Raw genomic sequence first — 20,022 nt, forward strand, 5'->3', positions numbered from 1 at the left:
TGTGGTTAAAAAAAAAAAAAGGATTTGAGCCATTTTATTTAGCAGGCTTAAAACCATTCATTTTGATTTAAAAACATTCCTGCAATTACCAATTATTGCCACAGGTGGCGCCAAATAGCAGACAGAAAGTCTGACACTTCAAAACAATTCAACAGCAGCAGAGACTGCTGAACCTCTCTGAAACTGTTTAACGTGCTTGTTAGAGTGACTATTGTGGGAAAAGTACCAAAATGCAAATGCTCGTAAGTATTTTTATTTTTTTTGCATGTGGTTGTTAGTCACTGACATGAGACACAGCTGTGTTTTCCCTCACAGGAAGACTCATGCCACAAAAAACAAGATGCATATTTGGTATGTCTCATACTGAGCATTCATTTATGCCAATCAGCTCAAGGGTGAAAATGGCATTTTCTTTGATATCTAAACAGTGAATTCTTTCGGTCTGCATATCAATGCAGCCGTGTCATGGAAACAGATGGGGTAGGGCCAAAGAATGTCAGACACCAACTACGTAATATGCTCAGAATAACAAAGCGTCTGTCAGTTTCTGAGCATGTAGCTGTTGTTCTTGATCTGTGGGAACAATTTCTAACTAAATAATCAAAGGTCCACTTGCTAGCTCAAAAAAACCCTCACTCATAGTTTAATGTTCTAAAGCTCATATCTGTTTTAGATTATAAACCGGGTTTACCACAACAATCAGCTGCTTCTCTGCAGATTGCAGAGAAAATATGTAACAACAGGTCATTTTAAAAATATTAGGTGTAAATGAGAGGCTGTGGTCAAAATACTCAGCATTTACTTAAACGATATTCCACAATTTTATGGATGGTGACATTCTGCTTAAAACTGAATTTAGTATGAAAGAAAGTTAACGCTGTAGTGAAGAATTACTAAGAGTGCGACCGTTCTCCAATTTGTCTCCTTTCTTTTCTTATGATAGCAAGAGACAGAACTGCACTTTAAGTTTAAAAACATGTCAACTTGTTTTAATAGATTTTATTTTCATTGTTTACCAAGCATGCCAAAGGGAGTCTGATATCTGAATGGCAAATAGATTTTAACACAAATGCAAAAAAAAGGTGTTTCTCCCTGCATTAGAAACTAAAAATCAGTTTTAATGGTTGAGAATGTCACTCAAAAATGTTAACGGCTGATTTAATTTGAATTACACTTAATGTTTGAAACTGAACATGTAAACCAGTGGTCAAAGACAGCTGCTGACAACAGCTTAATTCATATCTCTGGTTTTAATTGTCACTATAAACCTGGTGGTTTGTTTCATAAGGACTTCTAGTCTGATCCCTGATGAGATTTTTTTTAGTTATGCGCAGGAACCACATATTTCTCAAAGCTAAAGGGCTTTCTGTTGTCAATTAAGATGAAGAACCACAAATAAATGAACAAATGCCTTTCACAAAGCCTTAACAATGTCTTTTGTTACTGAAACGCCACAAACCCCTGACCGCAGGGAGCTCATGGTTTCCATTTCTTGTCGGTTACTGATTTAACCGACATAAAATGGAAGCCATTATCCTGCTGAACCTAAATGCTGTCACTAACTGTGCCCCGGCACCGAATCGAGCATTTTTCAGCGTCACTGTAGAGACTTGTTTTTTTTTTAATGAAACCCAGCACACACGGTCACACTGCTGGGAACTTAAAGTGCAATCATGTGCCAAGACGCTGAATTATTATCCGAGCTCAAAACCCTAAATAAGAGCGGGCTGAAAAGATCTGGCAGATTCATTCAATCTTTAAAGACGTCGGTTGCTGTAGGAGACCGAATGCATGCAAAGTGGGAGGAAATGAGAAGGGATGCAACCACAATATTAAATGTGCAGGGCAGAAGTTAATGTGGATGCCAGAGTATTTTAATAGTAGGACTGCTTTACAATAGTAGAAAAATAGAGCAGCTTCACACAGGCACAGTGAAAATAATGCTTTACCCAAACTAATATTTAATGTTATAGATTAACACATATATATGTTGGTATGTGGCTAAATAATGTGATTTTATTATGCATGCATGTAATGAAAATGTGTTCACAGTCAAATCAAGTGTTACCAGGTTTCCTTCAGCATCATGCAAAAGTAAATAAGACACAACTCAGTGGATTTTTAGGTATTCTTTGTAATTTTAATTCCCATAATTTAGTTTTAAATGCAGACATTTTTTTTTCTCTCACTAAAATCTTAAATAAAACATTACAGTACGATATATGCAAATCAGAAGAGCCTTAAGATTTATTTATTTTTTTAGGAGCAGGCTACAGTTTATTTTGAATTTTTATGCATTTATTTTTATTATATTTTTATTTTATTTTTTAACTTTTGAAGGACCGGACAGTTAAGTAGCAGTAAACGGTAAAAAGACAACACGGAGCAGTAAAGCCTGCAGGCCAGCCAAGGAGCACATTCTAATACAAAACAGACCAGAAAACTAGAGACAGCACGCCACATCCAAGATGAAGGTCTGAACTGATGCCCCTTCACCTCCTCTGTGAGGTGCTGCTGCATCTGCACCAGCAGGAGGCTGAGGGGGAGGGGTGGGGGGAGGGCGCTATTGCACCAGGGCAGGTGGAGCTACACGACCACACAGGTGACCGCAATGTAGTGGCACCTTTACAAGAGACAGCTTGTATTGCACATTCAGGGAGAAAGAAATGGCACATTCTGTTTGGTTTTTCCTCTACCAAAAGGTTATTGAACAGCTATAATGCAGTAGAAGCACGGTAACTCCCTCAATGGCAATTACACCATGTATGGATTTATACTGATCAGTCTGGTCTAAGATGCTGTCCCTCTCTACGGGGAGGGAAAGTGGCAGACTACACCATCTAGTGGCTGCATTAATATTCAATCGAATGTTAATTTCGTAGATTTTATGAGGCCAAAACTTGAACTAAAAATCCATTGTGGAAAATTGAGCTTGATTCATTAACGTTTATTCAAGATATCAACATTTTGACTCAACGTTTGAAGACAGCCGTAGAGTTGTTTTTGTCCAAACATTTTTTGCAAAAATTTTCTTCTCGTTTTAATTGAGCAATTTCTCAACGCTGCCACCAGAGGGCGGTTTTCAGTTTCCTTCCCTGTCTTGAGCAGTGCATCCCTTTTGGCCTATCAGGACTGAGAATGCATGGAAAAACAAAACAAAAGGAAAATGACAGTGTGAGTTACAGGAGGGGGGCCGGGCAGAGCAGCGGAGCGTCAAGTGTGCTGGCTGACCTCAGTTCATTTAAAATAAACCTCGTGATCCGTCAACGACAGAAACTGGACTCGGGCTCATTCCACTGTTTACTAAAAAGCTTCCGCTAGTTTGGCCAAGGCTAGTATCCAGTTTATTTTGTTGGTTTTAAAAAGCTGGAACATAATTACTTTGGTTTTTCTGCTGCTGCTTGAGACATCAACAGCTGAACACAACACCACAAGGTTTTAACTGCTGCTATGGCAAACACTCATGGGCGATGTAGTTTACATTTAAATGCTGTTTAATGAAAGAGATTAGGAAGATGTTCAAATTTAAGTCTTTCACCTTAGAATACAAACAAAAAAATGCCTTTTTTTCTATTTATTTTGACAGATTTAACAGCAAAAATCACAAAGAACTCAAATCTACCAAACCTGCAAGAGCAGGAGGGATTTTACAGTTCTATAAAATGTGTTTTTTGCATTTTAACTTATGTTAACTGTGGACCACTCTTTCCATCAAGTCAGACAAATGTAAAGTTAAGTGTATAACCATTAAACACATGGATTCTTTAGCCTTGATTTGTCTGGCATTACAAGTAGCTGCTAATTTTGGCACATTTACTATCATTACACACATTATATCTTAGCTAGAAGTTAGCAGGAACACTGGCATGCTTTAAAGTCTGTCTGAATGATCTGGGGAACAAGGCTGCACTTCTTGTGCATCTGAAGATTTCTTTTAAAACTGTTCCTCCTCCGGTCAGCTTATGACGAGCACAAGAGTACAAAGAGGATTTGAACACACCGGCTCTGTGCGGCCCTCTTGTGTAACACACCAGCGTATGAAAGAGTAAAAGTGCATGAGCTCCAAGAGTGGTCACCTGCCAAAAAACAAGGAAACAAGTGTCCTCACAGTCCAGTTTTAAGTTTTAAGATTTAAGCTTCTCAACGACAAATACCTAGTTTCCAGATTTCGCCTTCAGTGAGCAGTCGTCCTGCTCTCGCAGCTCATGACCAAAAGCAGTAGGGAAACAAAATTACAAAGTGTTTTCATCTACAATTCAAAAATAAAAATGGTAATTTAAAAATCTGATCTACTGGCAACCGACACGTCAATCTACATGTTAGAAGAACACTGCGTGCGCTTAGAGGGAAGCGTGGTAGGTGGCGCCAGTGAGGCGACACGAACAACAATTTCCCATCGACGCCACGGCGTGTTCTCCAAAGTGTCTGGAAGCTCACCCAGGTTAAAACTCAGATATGGTAGAAAAATATATAGTTTTGATGAATTTTCTCTAGTTATTCTCTTCATTACTGAATTGCACCCATACATGTAGTGTTAAGTCATTGTAGTAGCAGTGTAAGGTGACAGCGATCATGATTAGCACTACTACTGCAACAAACAGAAAAAAGGAAAAACAAGTCATCGCGCACACACTTGCTCTCGCTCTCTTTCTCTCTAGACACTTCTGGTTATTATTTTTTTTGCTTTTTTTCTTACTTGCACTTAAAAATTCATGGTTAATATTTTGTCTTTCATTGGCATCATTAGGCAACAGTTTTTTTTGTTTTTTTTAAAACAGATACTCTACAATATGGTTACGATGTAAACACCACAGTACTTAATTATTTTTACTGTATCTGCACAAAGTAAAACACAATGTTACAAGGCAAGTGGCTACTTAAGCATAGATTTGTTCATGAGAAAGAGAAAAAAAAAACAGTTAACACACCACAAGAAGAAATAGAACTTGCAACATCTGGCATCGAGTTTGTTCAAATAATAATAATAATAATAAAAAAAGCTTTAGACTTCGTTCTTCTAGAGGTCAGGTGACCCTGTTAAAAAGCTGGTGATGATCAGTTCTATCCTCCCCCAATACCTCCAGACATAATGATCCTAAGACAAAAGTCTTGTGGTATTTTTTGAGACATGAGCACGCTTTTGCACCCCCCCACCCTCCCCCCTAATTCCCCCTTCCAGGCTTCCATTCAGCCCTCTATGATATCTAGCTAACCTTTAGCACTTCTACACTTCAAAACAACAGCAGCCTATTTTGAGGAGCTACACGTGCGGCTTGGGGATCAATCCCCACCCTCCCCTCCTTTTCCTTTCCACATGTGCGTAGCTGGCTGAGCTTTGACTTCTTAGTGTTTCGATATGACACGTAGTCGCTGCCTGACATGACATGACAAGGCTTTAGCTTTGTTTTTGTTATTTGTTGCTGAGGCATCTTGAGACGAACACACCTCAGGATTCTGTGGCTGAAGGTCAGATAATCTGATTAAGTGAACGGGGTGGGAGATCTGGTCCGTCGTTGGCAGGGAGCCTCCGACACGAGGAAACGACTCCAATGGCAGAGCAAAATGTAATGAAAAAATAAAAGGCAGGTGAAGATATGTTCAGGACCTCGTCAGCGTGTGCTGTTCAGTTTTTCTGCATTGAATTGGCATGCGACTTACTTTGGCATGGTTCTGCTCTGTAGAGAGCGACCCCCCTCTCCCTAAATCTTCTCTCGAAAGTGGACTAAAACGAACTTTCCGTCAATACTGCTGAATGTGCGGGTTCTATTCATTACTCCGAGCTGAAATACTGTTTCCCAATCAACCTGTCAAGAGTGTGTGTGTTGACGCGGATGAGACATACTGTAAATTATGACATCATGATGAAGTGAAGAAGAGTCCCATACCTCCCCCGCCCCCTCGCCTCCACACACACACACACACACACACACACACACACACACACACACACACACACACACTACAACATTAAAAACAAACCCCCGTCCCACATATTTACAGTACAAATTACAGTATGATACATCATTAAAAAATATGAGATCCATCTCTAAAAACATATAGGAGCTCTTGACAAAATCACCTCTTTAGTAAATTAGGTTTCTATGGTATCATGTGGAAAAAAAACAAACCAAAATAAAATAAAATAAAATAAAAAGCAGAGTGACCATCCCACCACCCCTCTCTGAGGCGTCTTTTTTTCCGTTTGGCCCCAGCTGTACCTGGCTAGCGTTGTTGAAAGTGAGATGACGGATGGGTTGGTTGACCGCACGCACATCTTTTCTTTTGTTTTGAACTTTAAAGCAAGCCGCAATACAACAAATCACACTCTGTCCAGTATAACAATATGTACAGTTTTTTTTCCTGGCATTTTGGAATAATAATAATTAATAATAATAATAGTATTAATAATAAGCACTTGACCAAGTATTGTACCTGGGACGGCAGGCAGAAGCGTACAGATTCACTGCAGGCGTATCTGTCAGTTTAGGTGCAGACCGAACTGCTTTTTGATCACTTTTAGTCGTGTGCTGTCAGTATTTATTGAGAGATGAACAAAAATACTTGTTAAAATTTACTGTTAAGCTCCCTATTATTGTCTTATGTACAGCAGATTGAATGGATCATTGGATACACAATATTTTTATGCACCCAAAAAAAAAAAAAAAAAAAGAGAATAAATAAAAACAGAACAGAAAAAAAATAATTCTCTGGACTACGGAGCCAGGCAGCATGTGAACCAACCCTCCTCACATCCACAGTACAACCGAGTCCATGTGTAAACCTCTGCAGCTCCCTCCCTCTCCTCTTCTTCCTTCTTCTCCTTTATCTGCAACCCCGACACACATCTATGATTTCCAAGCTTCCGCCTTCTCCCTCTCTCTCTCTCTCTCGCTCTCCGACTCTCTCCATCCTCCTCTGCTCTCCCTCCCAGCGCCCTCAGACGTAGGGCAGGATGCCGTAGACGAAGAGGGCCATGACGGCGGCGCTGAACAGGCCGGCCACGGGCACCGTGACGAACCACGCCAGGAAGATGTTCCTGAAGAGGCGCCAGTCCACTGCTCTCTGGGAGCGGATCCAACCCACGGCCACGACCGAGCCCACCTGGAGGCCGCGGCCAAGGAGGGGAGAAAGGAAAACAATCAGCAGCAGCACGGAACAAAATGTTCAGACACAAAGTCGACGAAGAGCTGCAGGCCGCCCACGCTTTCCTTCATGATAGATGGTGTTCGGTTTGTTTTTCAGGCGTCTCTTTCATTGCCCGGCTCATATATTAGTCTTATTCTAATAAATTAAACTGATATCAAATTGTGCAGTAAAGTAAAGCCTGTGCTGCCTTCAGCTCTTCAAGACAAGTTCAAATGTTAGTTACAGCAAGCAGATCGTAGAAGAAGTTCTCACACTGTTAAACTTTTACACATGGAAGTCTGAAATTTGTAGGTGTATTAAAAAGGCAAAGATTTACCTCCCTCGATTGCATTAACACATCTGCAAATATCAGACTTCCAGTAGTTTTTCCCTTCACTTATTACAAAATATCTCTAAATGAGAGATTTTGTAGAAGACAGAGTTGTCTTTTAGCCTCAGTGGGTTTCAGCAGCATGTGCAGCGACCGCTTTCGGCTCAGTTTGAGATGCTACAGGTGGGCGGGAGCTTCTGTCACACTCCCGACTAAATGTCAGAAGCGTCAGGTCAGCAGAGACCAGTCATGTTTGTGGTTGGTGGGTCGGACTTACTTAACATGACAGGGAAATGCATCTTCTGGTGGGGAGATTGACCAACTCTGACTGTTAACGTCAGAGTTACAAGATTTTTAGATAATTACAGACTCTGTGGACGTGAGGTTTGTCTGCAGGTATCCGTAGCATCTCAAGCATGCAACACCGAGTCGCTGTACATGATAATACCATTGCAATGCACACAGCAGGGATGGGCATCCATTTAGTTTAACCTCAACAGAAGTAGGAAAAAAGTCACTGACAGGGAATTTAAAAAAACAAAAACAAATGGATGCCCATCACTGATCACACTCTCTCTCTTTCTCTCTCTCTCTCTCTCTCACACACACACACACATAACACACCTCTGAGATGTCAACAGATGTTGTTGGGTACTTTCTGAAATCTCAGTGAGCCCTTAGATTTGAGATAAAATAGCAAAAAGATCAAAACGTGGTTATCGTGTTATCTCCTAGTCCGAGCTCTGATTTGATCCTAGGTGCTGGCCCGGGAGCCTTAGACTTATTATTTATTTTATTCACTTAATTTACATTCGATCCAACATCATCTGTTTATCTCCACACGCAACCACTACATCAGTCACATCAACACAACAATTCTATTCTTTCATCTATCTATCTATCAGTATCTTTAGCATTTGGCATAGCAGTTGATTATCTGTGGTTTTAGGGAAGAGATGAGGCTGGTATATTTAGAGAGATGAGAATAAGGTATGGATGGCTATGTTGATGTTTAGACAAAAATGATCATAAGTATTTGAATACCAGTTTTGAGCCTCGTGCAGTTTCCCCCTTGAGCGGACCTGACGTTTCTGAAGCTGCAGAACATATCTAACAGTTTTAAGATGCTTTTATCTTTATCATGCATGTTACGCTATTATGTTCTCCCTGTGAGTTTTGGTGGAAAGACAGACTATAAGAAATATTTTAACAAATTGATATTTGGACACAATAAATAAATCCGATGTTAGGTAGCTAGCATAGCGTCAATTTCTGCTGCGCTATCTTTCTGCTAAGCTAAGCTACACATGACAGCGGTATTGATGTTCTCGTCTTCTGTCTGCAGGAACGTCAATAAATAATAAATCTATTATTTAATATTCCTAATGCTGCAGGAACACAAGCTCAAGTTTAACCCTTTAAAAAATCTAAATGATGTCAAGTTATAAACTGATCTGGTGACAGATAAATGCATTACCTGCTAATTTAGAACTATAAAAGATAAACGACTGTACAATTCTCCGCTTTCAAAAACAGAATAGTCACTATAAACAGTAAATTATTTTCAAACTACTATAAAATTGTAGGAAAACTGCACGAGAAGTCAAAACTTCCAACTTCAGTAGTTGTGATTGGTTTTAGCGATTGACAGCTACAGGTGAAGCGGTGAAGCGGAGCTCTGGGAGAGCTCCCTAACACGGCTTCACTACCAATGACTCCAATACCTTGCAGTGTGTGGAGCTTATTGGGATGCCCACATTTGATGCAACAAGCACTGTTAGCGCACTCATTACTTCAATGCAAAATCCGCTGTGAAGACAGATGAGTAGAGAGACACAGAGAAAGATGGAGAGGGGAAGGTAAAAAAAGTGGAAAACAAGTGTGACAAGTGGGGTTTGGGGGAGGAGGCTGGTGGTGGTGGTGGCGATGGGTGGGGAGGTGCAGGAGGACCCACACACCAAACCATGCCAGTGCTGAGAGGGCAAAACGGAAGAGAGGTAGTGGAAATGAAACAGAGAATGCAGACAACACGTTGACAGGGAGAGGGGGCAGGAGAGGACTGGGAGGTGTGGCGTCCCCTTCTTCTTCTTCTTCCAGTCTGGACCTAAAGTTCCTGAAAAGAAGAGGGGAGAGGGGGCGCACGCTGCCTGTCTGCAGGGTTCTGGGCTGGACTCGGCTGCGACTGTTTGTCTTTTTATAAATGTTGGTACGTCCAGAGATTTAAAGGATAATTCTGGTTTATGAAAATATATTACGCACACAGTTTTGGCAACCAACTGCTTGATTCTGGACAAATGAGAGCAATGCACCAAACAAATACATGTCCCTGAAATAAAGACCAGGACGTACAGGTTCAAATAAACAACAAGTGCCTTCTAATGTAACAGTCCTGCACTAAATCCTGTCTTCATGAAGATTATGGCATTCAGGATTTGTTTCTGGACCTAAGACTGGACCAGTTTCTTGCCGTATCATTGCAGCCATGCTGCGTTAACATAACTGATACGAATGACACATTTTAATAAACCAGAATTACGTTTTTGTGGCACAAAAATCTGGACTTTTCTCTTTCCCTCAGGCAAACAGCTAGCTAAGAGAGCAAAAAGATCAAAACGTGGCTATCATGTAATTTTCTGACTCCTAAGCTCTGATTTGATCTGAGTCGCTGTGTGCCACTCCAGCCCAGTGGCCCCGGGAGGCAGCACGAGCCCCCCCGTCCCCCCCCGTTAGATGGCTGGAGGGTTGAGTCGAGAGCCAGCCGGAGGCCCACTCGGTCATACCTTGCAGTGTGTGGTACTGACAGGGATTCCGATATTGGAAGCCAACACGACTGTGAGTGCAGAAGCCAGTTCAATAGTGAATCCACTGTGGAGGAGGGAGGGGAGAGGAGCAAAGAGACATTCTTCATTGTAATGTCCGGCGGGGTCGCTGCTGACGGAAACAGCCTCGCCAGCGTCCACGTCAGCCGCGGCAGAACATCAACACACACACTCAAAGACATCTATAAAATATGCTAAGCACATTATCTCTTCCTGACACACACAATAAAAGACAGCTTTTCTGTCAGGTTCTAAATGTTTGGTAGGTTAATTCATAAAACGTATGCTTATGCATGATGCAAACTGTGCTCCGTGTGGGTGTTTCTGCGTCGCCTCATGCTTACAGGAAGACATTTCCCCCACGCTCCCAGAACATCATTCACACTTTGACACCAGACAAGTGGGCCCACTGGAAGAGAAAATCATTAAGAAAGAAGAAAACCCGCCCCTTCGGCGCACATGCAAGCAACAGGCCGTATGTGTGAGAAAGGAAAGCACGTTACGAAAAAACAGCGAGAGACACAAAACAGATGAGAGGAAGCAGCTTGAAAAGGGAATAATCGTATCACCGCAGCTACTTACGAAAGAAAAACAGCAGCAACGGAGAAATATGTCTCCGGATGTAAACTGTGCTGGGAGTTATTGGGCTAAAGCGACACAAATGTGACTACGTTCACTGTTGAGGAGTCTATAAAAGGAGTCTTTGTTACCTGTAAAACCTCAATATGACTTAAATCCATCCATATAGTGGAATTACGTTACATATTTAAGATTGCATAGACATATAATTAGGGATGCACCAAAAATTTCGGCCGAAAATTGCTGCGGCTGTTGCTTGCATCATCACATCATCGTGTTGTTTCGGCCGTGTTTTTTCGGTTGTTTCGGCCGTGTTGGGTCGGCCGTGTTGTTTCGGCTGTTTCGGCCGTGTTGTTTCGGCAATAAAAGTCCGAAAACATTTCGGCCGAAAATGGCCCAAAAGTGCATTTTCGGTGCATCCCTACATTTAATGTTGCATGTGGCGTTTGCATGTTCTCCCTGTGTCTGCGTGGGTTCTCTCCGGGTACTCCGGTTTCGGCCCACCGTCAAAAGACATGCTCGTTAGGTTCATTAATGATTCTAAATTGGCCGTAGGTGTGCATGTGTTGTCTGTCTCTCTGTGTTAGCCCTGTGATGGACTGGAGACCTGTCCAGGGTGTACCCCGCCTCTCGCCCAATGGCAACTGGGATAGGCTCCATCCACCCCGCAACCCTTCAGAGGACTAGCGGTTACAGAAGATGAATGAATAAATAATATGCTGATCATTTATTAAGCTATTTAATAATAATCGCCAGAGTCTTTCTGTCACAGAGCTGCAGATTCGAAGTCATCACTTCACCACTAGTCACCTCACTGCAACTATAATATAAGGTTTAATGTAGCCGGACAATTGTATTGTGAAGTGGCTCGTCACAAAGAGACTGGTAAAGCTTGGAAGGAGCAGCCAGACGTGCAGCAGTTCATCCATGCGGCGATTCAACAGGAGAGCCGGACACAATGATAAAAATCCATATTCCACTGTGGCTGCTCACAAATACGGGGTATGCCGGGGCACACAGGCCTGCAGACACGCATACACACATACGCTTTCTCTGCCCTCCCTGCCTCAAACAGACCTCTTTGTCAGGTCGGTGCATGGAAACAGACACCGGAGGACAGAGGGCCTTTTGGAGGAGTGCTAACCAGGGCGAATTTGTCTTTTGGATCCTGGCAAAAGGCTAAGCCAGTGATGGAAGGAGGGAGATTAGGAGAGAAAGGAGGCGAGACATGGGGCCTGAAAAGAGGTGAACGAAGAAAGAGGGGGAAATAATGAGACGGAATGAGCGTGAGAACGACTGTGAAAGAGAGAGAAAGCTTTGGAGGTGATACGGTGATAAAAGCGAGACAAAAAGATGCAAAGGAGAGGAGACAGAAAGTGGAAGGAATGAGGGAAGGGAAAAAGTGAGGGGGCAAGGAGGAGAAGAAGAGGGTTAACCACAGAGATGGAGATTTACAGGAGAGGGTAAGAAGGAGAAAAGGAGGAAGACAGAGGGGAAAAGGAAAAGTGCAAGAGAAGGAGTCAGGCTGGCGTCCCCCTCCCTGTGGTTGGAGAAGAGAGGTTAGGGTTCCCACTGCGTTCGCCCCTCCCTCTCCCCTCCTGCTCTACTTCTCTTCATCCAGAATGCCAAACTTCCTGTAGCCCTGTGTGATGTTCCTGCCGGGCAACGGCAACGAGAGAAAAAAAAAAAAAGGACTTGCTGGAACAATTAAGACCTTAATGTGCACGCATGCATGCCCGCACACATGCAGCACATTCACCGCACAGCGACCTGCAGGCGCAGAGCTGGGATTCCTTAACACGCAAACATCCCTGAGGTATGCGTGCAAAAAAATTTAAGCTAATGCGCGGAAGGACGAGGAGACAGGAGGCGGCGAGAGAGAAAGGGAGATCGAAGCCGAGGACAGGACAGGGGAGGGGAGCGGCGGTAAGCGGTTGAGGGTCAGCTCATTTATTCATACTTATTACGTAACAAGACAAAGGGCAGAGGAAAAATAAAAGAGCACATCACCTATTTCACTGCATAAACTACCACTACAGAGGCAGTTATTACAGCAGCTTTCAGTCCCAAAGCAGTAAACTATGATTTCTAATCAGGCTTATGTTAAACGTAGCAGCACAGGATGATAATCTGCGTGTTCAGTGCTGAGATTAATATTTTTTTTTAGTCACCAAACAGCAGCAAACCTTTAAATTTGACTTATTTTACTTCTGTTTAAAGAAATCCAATGGACTTGAATTTACAAATGTTTGTATCACTGTCTGATTTCGTCTGGTGGGAAATATTAATATCACAGCACAAATAAAAACATGTCGGTGCAGGTCATAATACAGCCTCAGCCTGCATCTGCAGCTCTGGGAGGTAGACGGTGAGTAATCACAGAGCATGCTCGAGAAAAATGTCCTTTTGTGAAACAGGTTTACTGTACCTGGAAACAGGTGGCCCCCTGAGGCAGCTGAGCGGGCACTATAAACGCTTTGCTGTCTGCATTACTGGAGACTTCTTCCACTTGTTAAAAGACTCCACGTGCGGCCATTCTAATGCAGCTGCGTGCACGCGAGTACTCACCGAGGAGGCTGCATCGCCCGATGAACTTTCAGCAAAACTCATTGGAGCTAGTAAAAACCAGTCACGTTCTTCTCTCTTTACAAATGTGCACGCACACACTCACACACACACACACACACACACACACACCGCCCCGACCTGTGTGGCGGCGTTCTCACCTTGAGGGCGTGATGGGAGTCAGGTCCTTCCCCATGGTCTGGATGACGCGGCGGCCCCACACCCACAAGCCGGCGCAGATGCCTATACCGCCGTAGAACAGCAGCCAGATAGGAGTGGCGGCGTCCTGCATCACACCACCCTGGTCGTAAATCATCCAAAGAGCCACCAAGGGCCCGATGGCGTTACTGCAAAGATGAGAAAACAAAAAAACAGTTACCAATTGGAAGTGAAAGGCTGATTACTCGGTTTATTTCTGTATAGTTTGCTATTTTAAGCAGCAGGAGGCAGCACCTGACGTCGTTGCCTCCGTGGGCAAAGGAGCCAAAGCAGGCGGTGAGGATCTGCAAGAAGTGGAAAAGCAGGAACACCTGAGGCGTGTCCTTCTCCTCGTGCTCCTCCTCCACCAGGTCGTCCAGCGGCACTGGAGCCGGAGCCCCTTCTTCCTCTACCCCCTCCAGCTCCGTGGCCAGCTTCATCTCCACCCCACCCTCCTCCGCTTCAATCTCGGCCTCGGCCACGGCGTTGCAGTACGACGAGTAGCTGTCGTAGCGTACCCGCTTCTTGGAGTAGGACACGCTGTTGCTCCGGCCGCCTCCCTCCCCCACCAGCTTTTCGCTGTCGTCTCTCGACTCTGTGCGTATGAGCGGCTGCACGGGCATGCCGCATATCGCCGCCGTGTAGCAGGTGTAGCTGTTGTTGCGCCGCAGCAGGCGGTAGTTGTTGTCGGGCGGGCCGGCGCTGGAGCCCGAGCGGTCGCTGTCGTCCATGCGGCCTAGGTGGATTTTGTGAAGCAGATCTTTGTACAGGCCTGAGTCTTTGTGCACCGTGTGGTACACCTGGCCATCGCTGCGCATGTGGCCGTCAAAGCTGAAGCTGCCGTTAGAGACGGGCGACTTGAGGCAGCCGTTGGTCATTGAGTGGGTCCGACCTGGAAGAGGGGAGATGGTAGAGGACAGTGGGGAAGTTTACGATAACAGATTCAACCAAGGCCTAGTTTCTATTTCCTTCTAATATCGTCTCAAATATCATATTTAAGCAAAAGAGCCACAATTCCTCACAAAGATACACCTATCAGCCATAACATTATGACCACCTCCCTAATATTGTGCCTCCAAAACAGTTGCGACTCATCAGAGAATGGACATGGGCCTTCTGAGGGTGTCCTGTGGTGTCTGGTAATAGAAAGTTGTTAATGGGGGGCCTTTGAGGGGAGGGATCATCCCACAGATACTTGATCAGTTTGGGATCTAGTGAATTTGGAGGCCAGGTCAACACCTTGTGCTGTTCTTCATGTTTTTTTGAGTTGTTCCTAAACTGTTTTTGTGTGTGTGCCTGTGTCAGGCTGCATCCTGCTGGGGATGGCTGCTGCCATCAAGGAGTGTCATTACTATGGGTCTAGATGGGTGGTACATGTCTAAGTAACATCCACAAGAAAACCAGGTCCAAAAGTTTCCTAGTAGAACATTGTTATTTACGTCTCCTGACAGTGGTTTTAATGTTGTGGCTGATCGGTGTATACAGGCGAGTCTCGAACCATGTTTTAAAAATATAGAACATCTTCCAGTTTTACCATACACCCTGCCGTTGGGCAGGATTGTGCCTCCGTTTGCTACGCTGGAGAGCTCGCCACTGGAATCGCGGGTTGCCCGTTCACTGCTGCCGCTGGTGAGCGGAACAACGGCCTCGTCTGTGCCCTTGGCCCCTGGTAGCTCCTTAAACACGGGGCTCTCCTCCTCCTCTTCGGGGATTTTGTCCAGGCTCTCATCGGAAATCCTGGACAGAGCCTGCTCTTTCTTTAAACGACCTGGGAAAAAAATATGAAAAATATATATAAAAATATATAAGCAGGACAAAGTATATTTACGTGCTGGTCTTTTATGCTCTTACAGGCCGAGTGATCCCTCACAGTAGTCTATAAAAAGATTAAACACACACAAATGCTGGTGGCACAGACAAAGATTTCAGGGAAAAGGCCAAGATGAGGAATTCTTTTGATGAGTTTTGCAAGGGAAAAAACTTGTCATCGGAATTTTTTCATTAAATGTCACGCCTTGTCGTTGCCTCTCTGTGCAGATATAAATAAAAATCAACAAGGAAAGAAAAAACATCTGGCAAAGAACAAGAAAAACGCAGAAAACATTCCACAAACATACAGCTACATCAGCTGATCCATGCTAATCCCCGTGCTGATAGACTCAGCGCCTCCCCCCACCCCTCCCCACCCTCCACTCCTCAAACACGCCAGAGCAAACACATAAACAGTCTCAGCCATCGCCCAGTTCATTCTGACGGGTGCAGAAATGTCCAGATTAGGGCCGATAATATCACTGGCATTCGGAGGTCACAAGACGTTAAGCAACAGGTCTTAAAAGTGTAAGGGTTCTATTTTAAGCCTCAACATGGATATTGTCGCTGGCCTGTAAATCTGTTTCATATTAACCTTAATTTTTATGGTGCAAAACATTCATGAGGATAATGCACAGCCTCTCAGACACTGAGATTAAGAATCCTTTAAGAAGACTTGTTGCAGCAATAAGCGGAAGTTCCCATTTATCCTGCAGAAGTTGAATCTGACTCTGTCCACCGTTTTAATTCTCCTTAGCTTTATAGCTTTGTCTGCTTTGCTCTAGGCTTGTTTTCCCATTAGGGATTCCCTCATCTGAAAGCCTTTCTACACCCCAGGCCTTGATCTTGACCCCTTTCAAGTAGCAGAGTAGCTCTATGCCCAAAAACCTAAGTAACTGGAACACTGCAGAGTTCCCAGGGTTTTCTGGTGCCTTTAGTGGCTCTGGAAGAGGCCAGCGAGAAAACACATCCGCTGGCAGCGTGTGCAAGCAGAGGCCGGAGCTCTGTTGTTGGGCTTTCAGCGGTGTAAGACCGGACACACATACACACACAAAGACACCTACTTGCTATTTTTCTCCTCATCCAAGGACAGACGAAGAACCAGACCACCGCTGCACAGACCAGCGACCCGGCTAAAGTGATGAGAAATATGGCCCACACGGGCAGCATCTCCAACCCGAGCACTGCGGTTAAAAAAACACAAACACAGAGGTGAAGAAAATAACATCTTGCAAGTAGCTTCAAAGTTTTAAAATCCACTCATACGCATGTCACACCTCCTAAAGGAATTTTGAGCGAGCAAACAACGGCGGCACTGCCGTTAAGACGATAATTTGATCATACGCCGGTGTCAGGCTAAATAAACGGAGGGTAACGTGCTCTTACATGGGGCTCCAGTGTACATGATGGAGAAAGTGTTGATCCCGATGGTGGTGGCGTAGAAGAGGGGCAGCGCTCGCAGGCCGTTCGGGACAGAATCTTCCTGTGTGGCGAGAAACAAAGGCGGATTTTAAGAGCAGTTTCTTTCCCAACATGCTGAAGTAAATCCAAGAATAAGTACAGTGACGATAAGTGCAATGTAATATATAAGTTTCCCTAAACGGCACAGAATTGCCAAAAGTCGCAGTTTTCCAAATGACCACTTGAGGTTGGTTCATCTTTGAAGACCTCCATGTCAAAACGTCCAACATTACAGCACAAATAAGCACATTTACAGCCGTTTTTGCAGGACAAATGTACAAGGAAGGAGGTTCATTTTTATACAAATATCTTATTTAAATTATATCAAGGCTTAAATATACATATATTTAAGGGAATGTGGCCACTTCAAGATACGTGTGGATGCACTTAGAGATTTTTATGAACATGCTCCATCACTCAAGTTGAGCTAAAATTAATCTCATTGCACTGACTTTGTGTGGCTACTCCATCTTATTCACGTCAATGCTTATCCAGCGATGTTATTTATTATTTCTTGTAATTTGTACATATGCAAATATTTTTCGCTATAATTCAGAACTATTGTTTTGTATTTATTTTATTGCTTTTGAATTATTTTATTGTTTTTGAATTTTTTTTATTATTTTTATTTTATTGTTTTTGAATTTTTTTATTATTTTATTTGATTGTTTTTGAATTTTTATTATTTTATTGTTTTATTATTTTTGAATTTTTTATTATTTTATTTTATTGTATTTTATTACATCTAGTTTTCTTTTAACTAGTGGGTTTCAAGAGTTTTTTTTTTTTTTTTTTTTAATGTGCAACTGAGCTACTGTGACATAACAATTTCCCTTGTAGATCAATAAAGTCTAGCAATCTTGACAACGGTTGTCTCAAGACACATCCGATAAAACTGATTATTGAGGTCACAAGTACAGGTCAGACCAATTCAAAGGCGTGGAACTGGCAAAGACGACGCCAGATATGGAACAATTCAGCATTGCACAACACATTTATTATAATGCATTTTATTATTATGAGGAACTTGATGTGAACTATGTACTAATGTACTAATACACGCTGGCTGGGTGGTGGCTGAGTGGTGATGCGTGACTTTTACCTGAGTGAGCTGACGCAAACGGTCTGAAGAGACAGAAATCAAGTCGTCCTGAATTTGACCCGTCTGCACAGTAATCCTGTTCAAATTCTAAATCGTCCTACGAGTCATCCATACATAATCCTGCAGTCGTGACTTAAGGACGATCTACAACGCTTCTCTTCCTCGCCTGCTAGAGACGGCCCGTTACGTAACAACAGATCTGCAGGTGTTGCCAAATCAAATGGATTTTATCTGCGCTCAAGCTCTCTGGACAAGTTGTGTATACAGTCGGTGTCCACGTCTAAACTCTTAGCTCACTCTGCATGACATCGTTTTCTGGCAACTTGTCAAAAATACACAATGACGCCACTTGGCTTTGGAGGTTTAAAGGTTTCTGAAATTAAAATGTTTTTAAATCAGAAATGCACAAACTCAAAGAGGACTGTGTGTGTGTGTGTGTGTGTGTGTGTGTGTGTGTGTGTGTGTGTGTGTGTGTGTGTGTGTGTGTGTGTGTGTGTGTGTGTGCGCGACTAACTGTACAGCTGTACACATGTGAGCTTACCTTGTTGAGGATGAAGTGTCTGATGAGCATGAAGAGGAGTCCAGACATGAGTCCAGAGAGCAAGGGGGAGATGAACCATGATGCCACTGGAGCAGGAGGGAAAAACATAGTCAGAAAACCCACTAGACTAGCTAGATCGAGGCCATCATAGCATAACAGGAGCCTATGCTGCACGTAATTAAACAACACATTGTTGCAATTGATCCAAAACGCAATTCCTCATCCACGAAAGAAGCTTTTGTTCTTCTATTAGTCCCAACTTCTCCTAACGCCTTGTTTGAAGTCTTGTCTCGTCTTCTCCCGCTTATCCGGATCCAGGTCGCTGGGGCAGCATCCTCAGCAGGGAAGTCCAGACAGCCCTCTCCCCAGCTCCTCCAGAGGAATCCCCAGGCGTTCCCAAGCCAGACGAGGCTCCCCTCCATCATGCCCTGGGTTGACCCAGAGGTTTCCTTCCGGTGGGGCATGCCCGAAACACCTCTCCTGGGAGGCGTCCGGGAGGCATCCTTACCAGATGCCCTAGCTACCTCAACTGACTCCTCTCGACGTGGAGGAGCAGCAGTTCTACTCTGAGCTCCTCCCGCATGTCCGAGCTCCTTATCCTATCCTATCTCTAAGGCTGAGCCCGAGCCACCCTGTGAAGGAAACTCATTTCGGTTCGCTTGTATTCGCGATCTCGTTCTTTTGGTCGTTACCCAAAGATCATTGCCACAGGTGAGGGTTGGAACGTAGATCGACCGGTAAAGTGAGAGCTTCACCTTTCGGCTTAGCTCTCTCTTTACCACGATAGACCTGTTAAGCAACTGCATCACTGCAGGCGGCACTCCGATCCACCTGTCGATCTCCCGCTCCATCCTACCCTCACTCGTGAACATGATCGCGAGATACATGAACTCCTACACTTGAAGCAGGACCTCCACACAATACACCCTTTCCCGACTGAGGACCACGGCCTCAGACCTGGAGGTGCCGATTCTCATCCTAGCCGCTTCACACTCGGCTGCGAACCAAGGCCGATGTCTGGTGAAGCTAGGAGGACCATAACATCCGCACAAAGCAAGGATGAGATCCTCAGCTAACAGAACCCTTGTTTGAAGTACACAGGGGAAAACCAAAACAATGCCACCACAAAAAACAAACTTAAATATAAATGCTTGCTACGGCATGGGCTGGATTAAATATAAACAACGCTCCTGTCAGGAAAGATTTAGTGTTATAGCTCCCTACGCCTCCCAGAGCACGCGTGAGGAGAAGAAACAAGGACAATAACCGGCGCTGTTCTCTAGCAGAGCTGAAGTGAGACTTTATTTTAGTTTAAATTATGTCTCGTTGCAGAACGCAGGTCTATTGAGGCTCCTAATGGAGGACAAATTGGTTTCCTCTGCTTCTCCTAAAATAAATTACTTGCTGTGTAAAACGGCCGAGGGAATCGCGGTGGGCGACAAAGAAAATGCAGCGATTACTGGTTATGTTTTACGGAGCTGAAAGCCTTTCT

General features: G+C 43.8%; 1 protein-coding gene across 2 annotated transcripts in view; it reads right to left on the minus strand.

Moving 5' to 3' along the window:
- Positions 1-5,922: 5,922 nt before the first annotated feature.
- slc20a2 (solute carrier family 20 member 2) overlaps positions 5,923-20,022 on the minus strand; it is a 42,299-nt gene continuing 28,199 nt past the window's right edge. For both annotated transcript variants that reach the window (XM_084551532.1, XM_084551533.1), the window contains exons 4-11: positions 18,531-18,616; positions 16,813-16,909; positions 16,491-16,610; positions 15,152-15,385; positions 13,873-14,509; positions 13,581-13,766; positions 10,237-10,321; positions 5,923-7,101 (exon numbers count right to left, since the gene is read on the minus strand). In XM_084551532.1, coding sequence (XP_084407658.1) covers positions 6,937-7,101; positions 10,237-10,321; positions 13,581-13,766; positions 13,873-14,509; positions 15,152-15,385; positions 16,491-16,610; positions 16,813-16,909; positions 18,531-18,616 — 1,610 coding nt within the window. In that variant the 3' untranslated portion in view covers positions 5,923-6,936. The remainder of the gene's footprint in view (positions 7,102-10,236; positions 10,322-13,580; positions 13,767-13,872; positions 14,510-15,151; positions 15,386-16,490; positions 16,611-16,812; positions 16,910-18,530; positions 18,617-20,022) is intronic.

This window comes from Chelon labrosus, assembly GCF_963514085.1.
Source record: "Chelon labrosus genome assembly, chromosome: 9".
In the NCBI taxonomy this organism is placed as follows: Eukaryota; Metazoa; Chordata; class Actinopteri; order Mugiliformes; family Mugilidae; genus Chelon; species Chelon labrosus.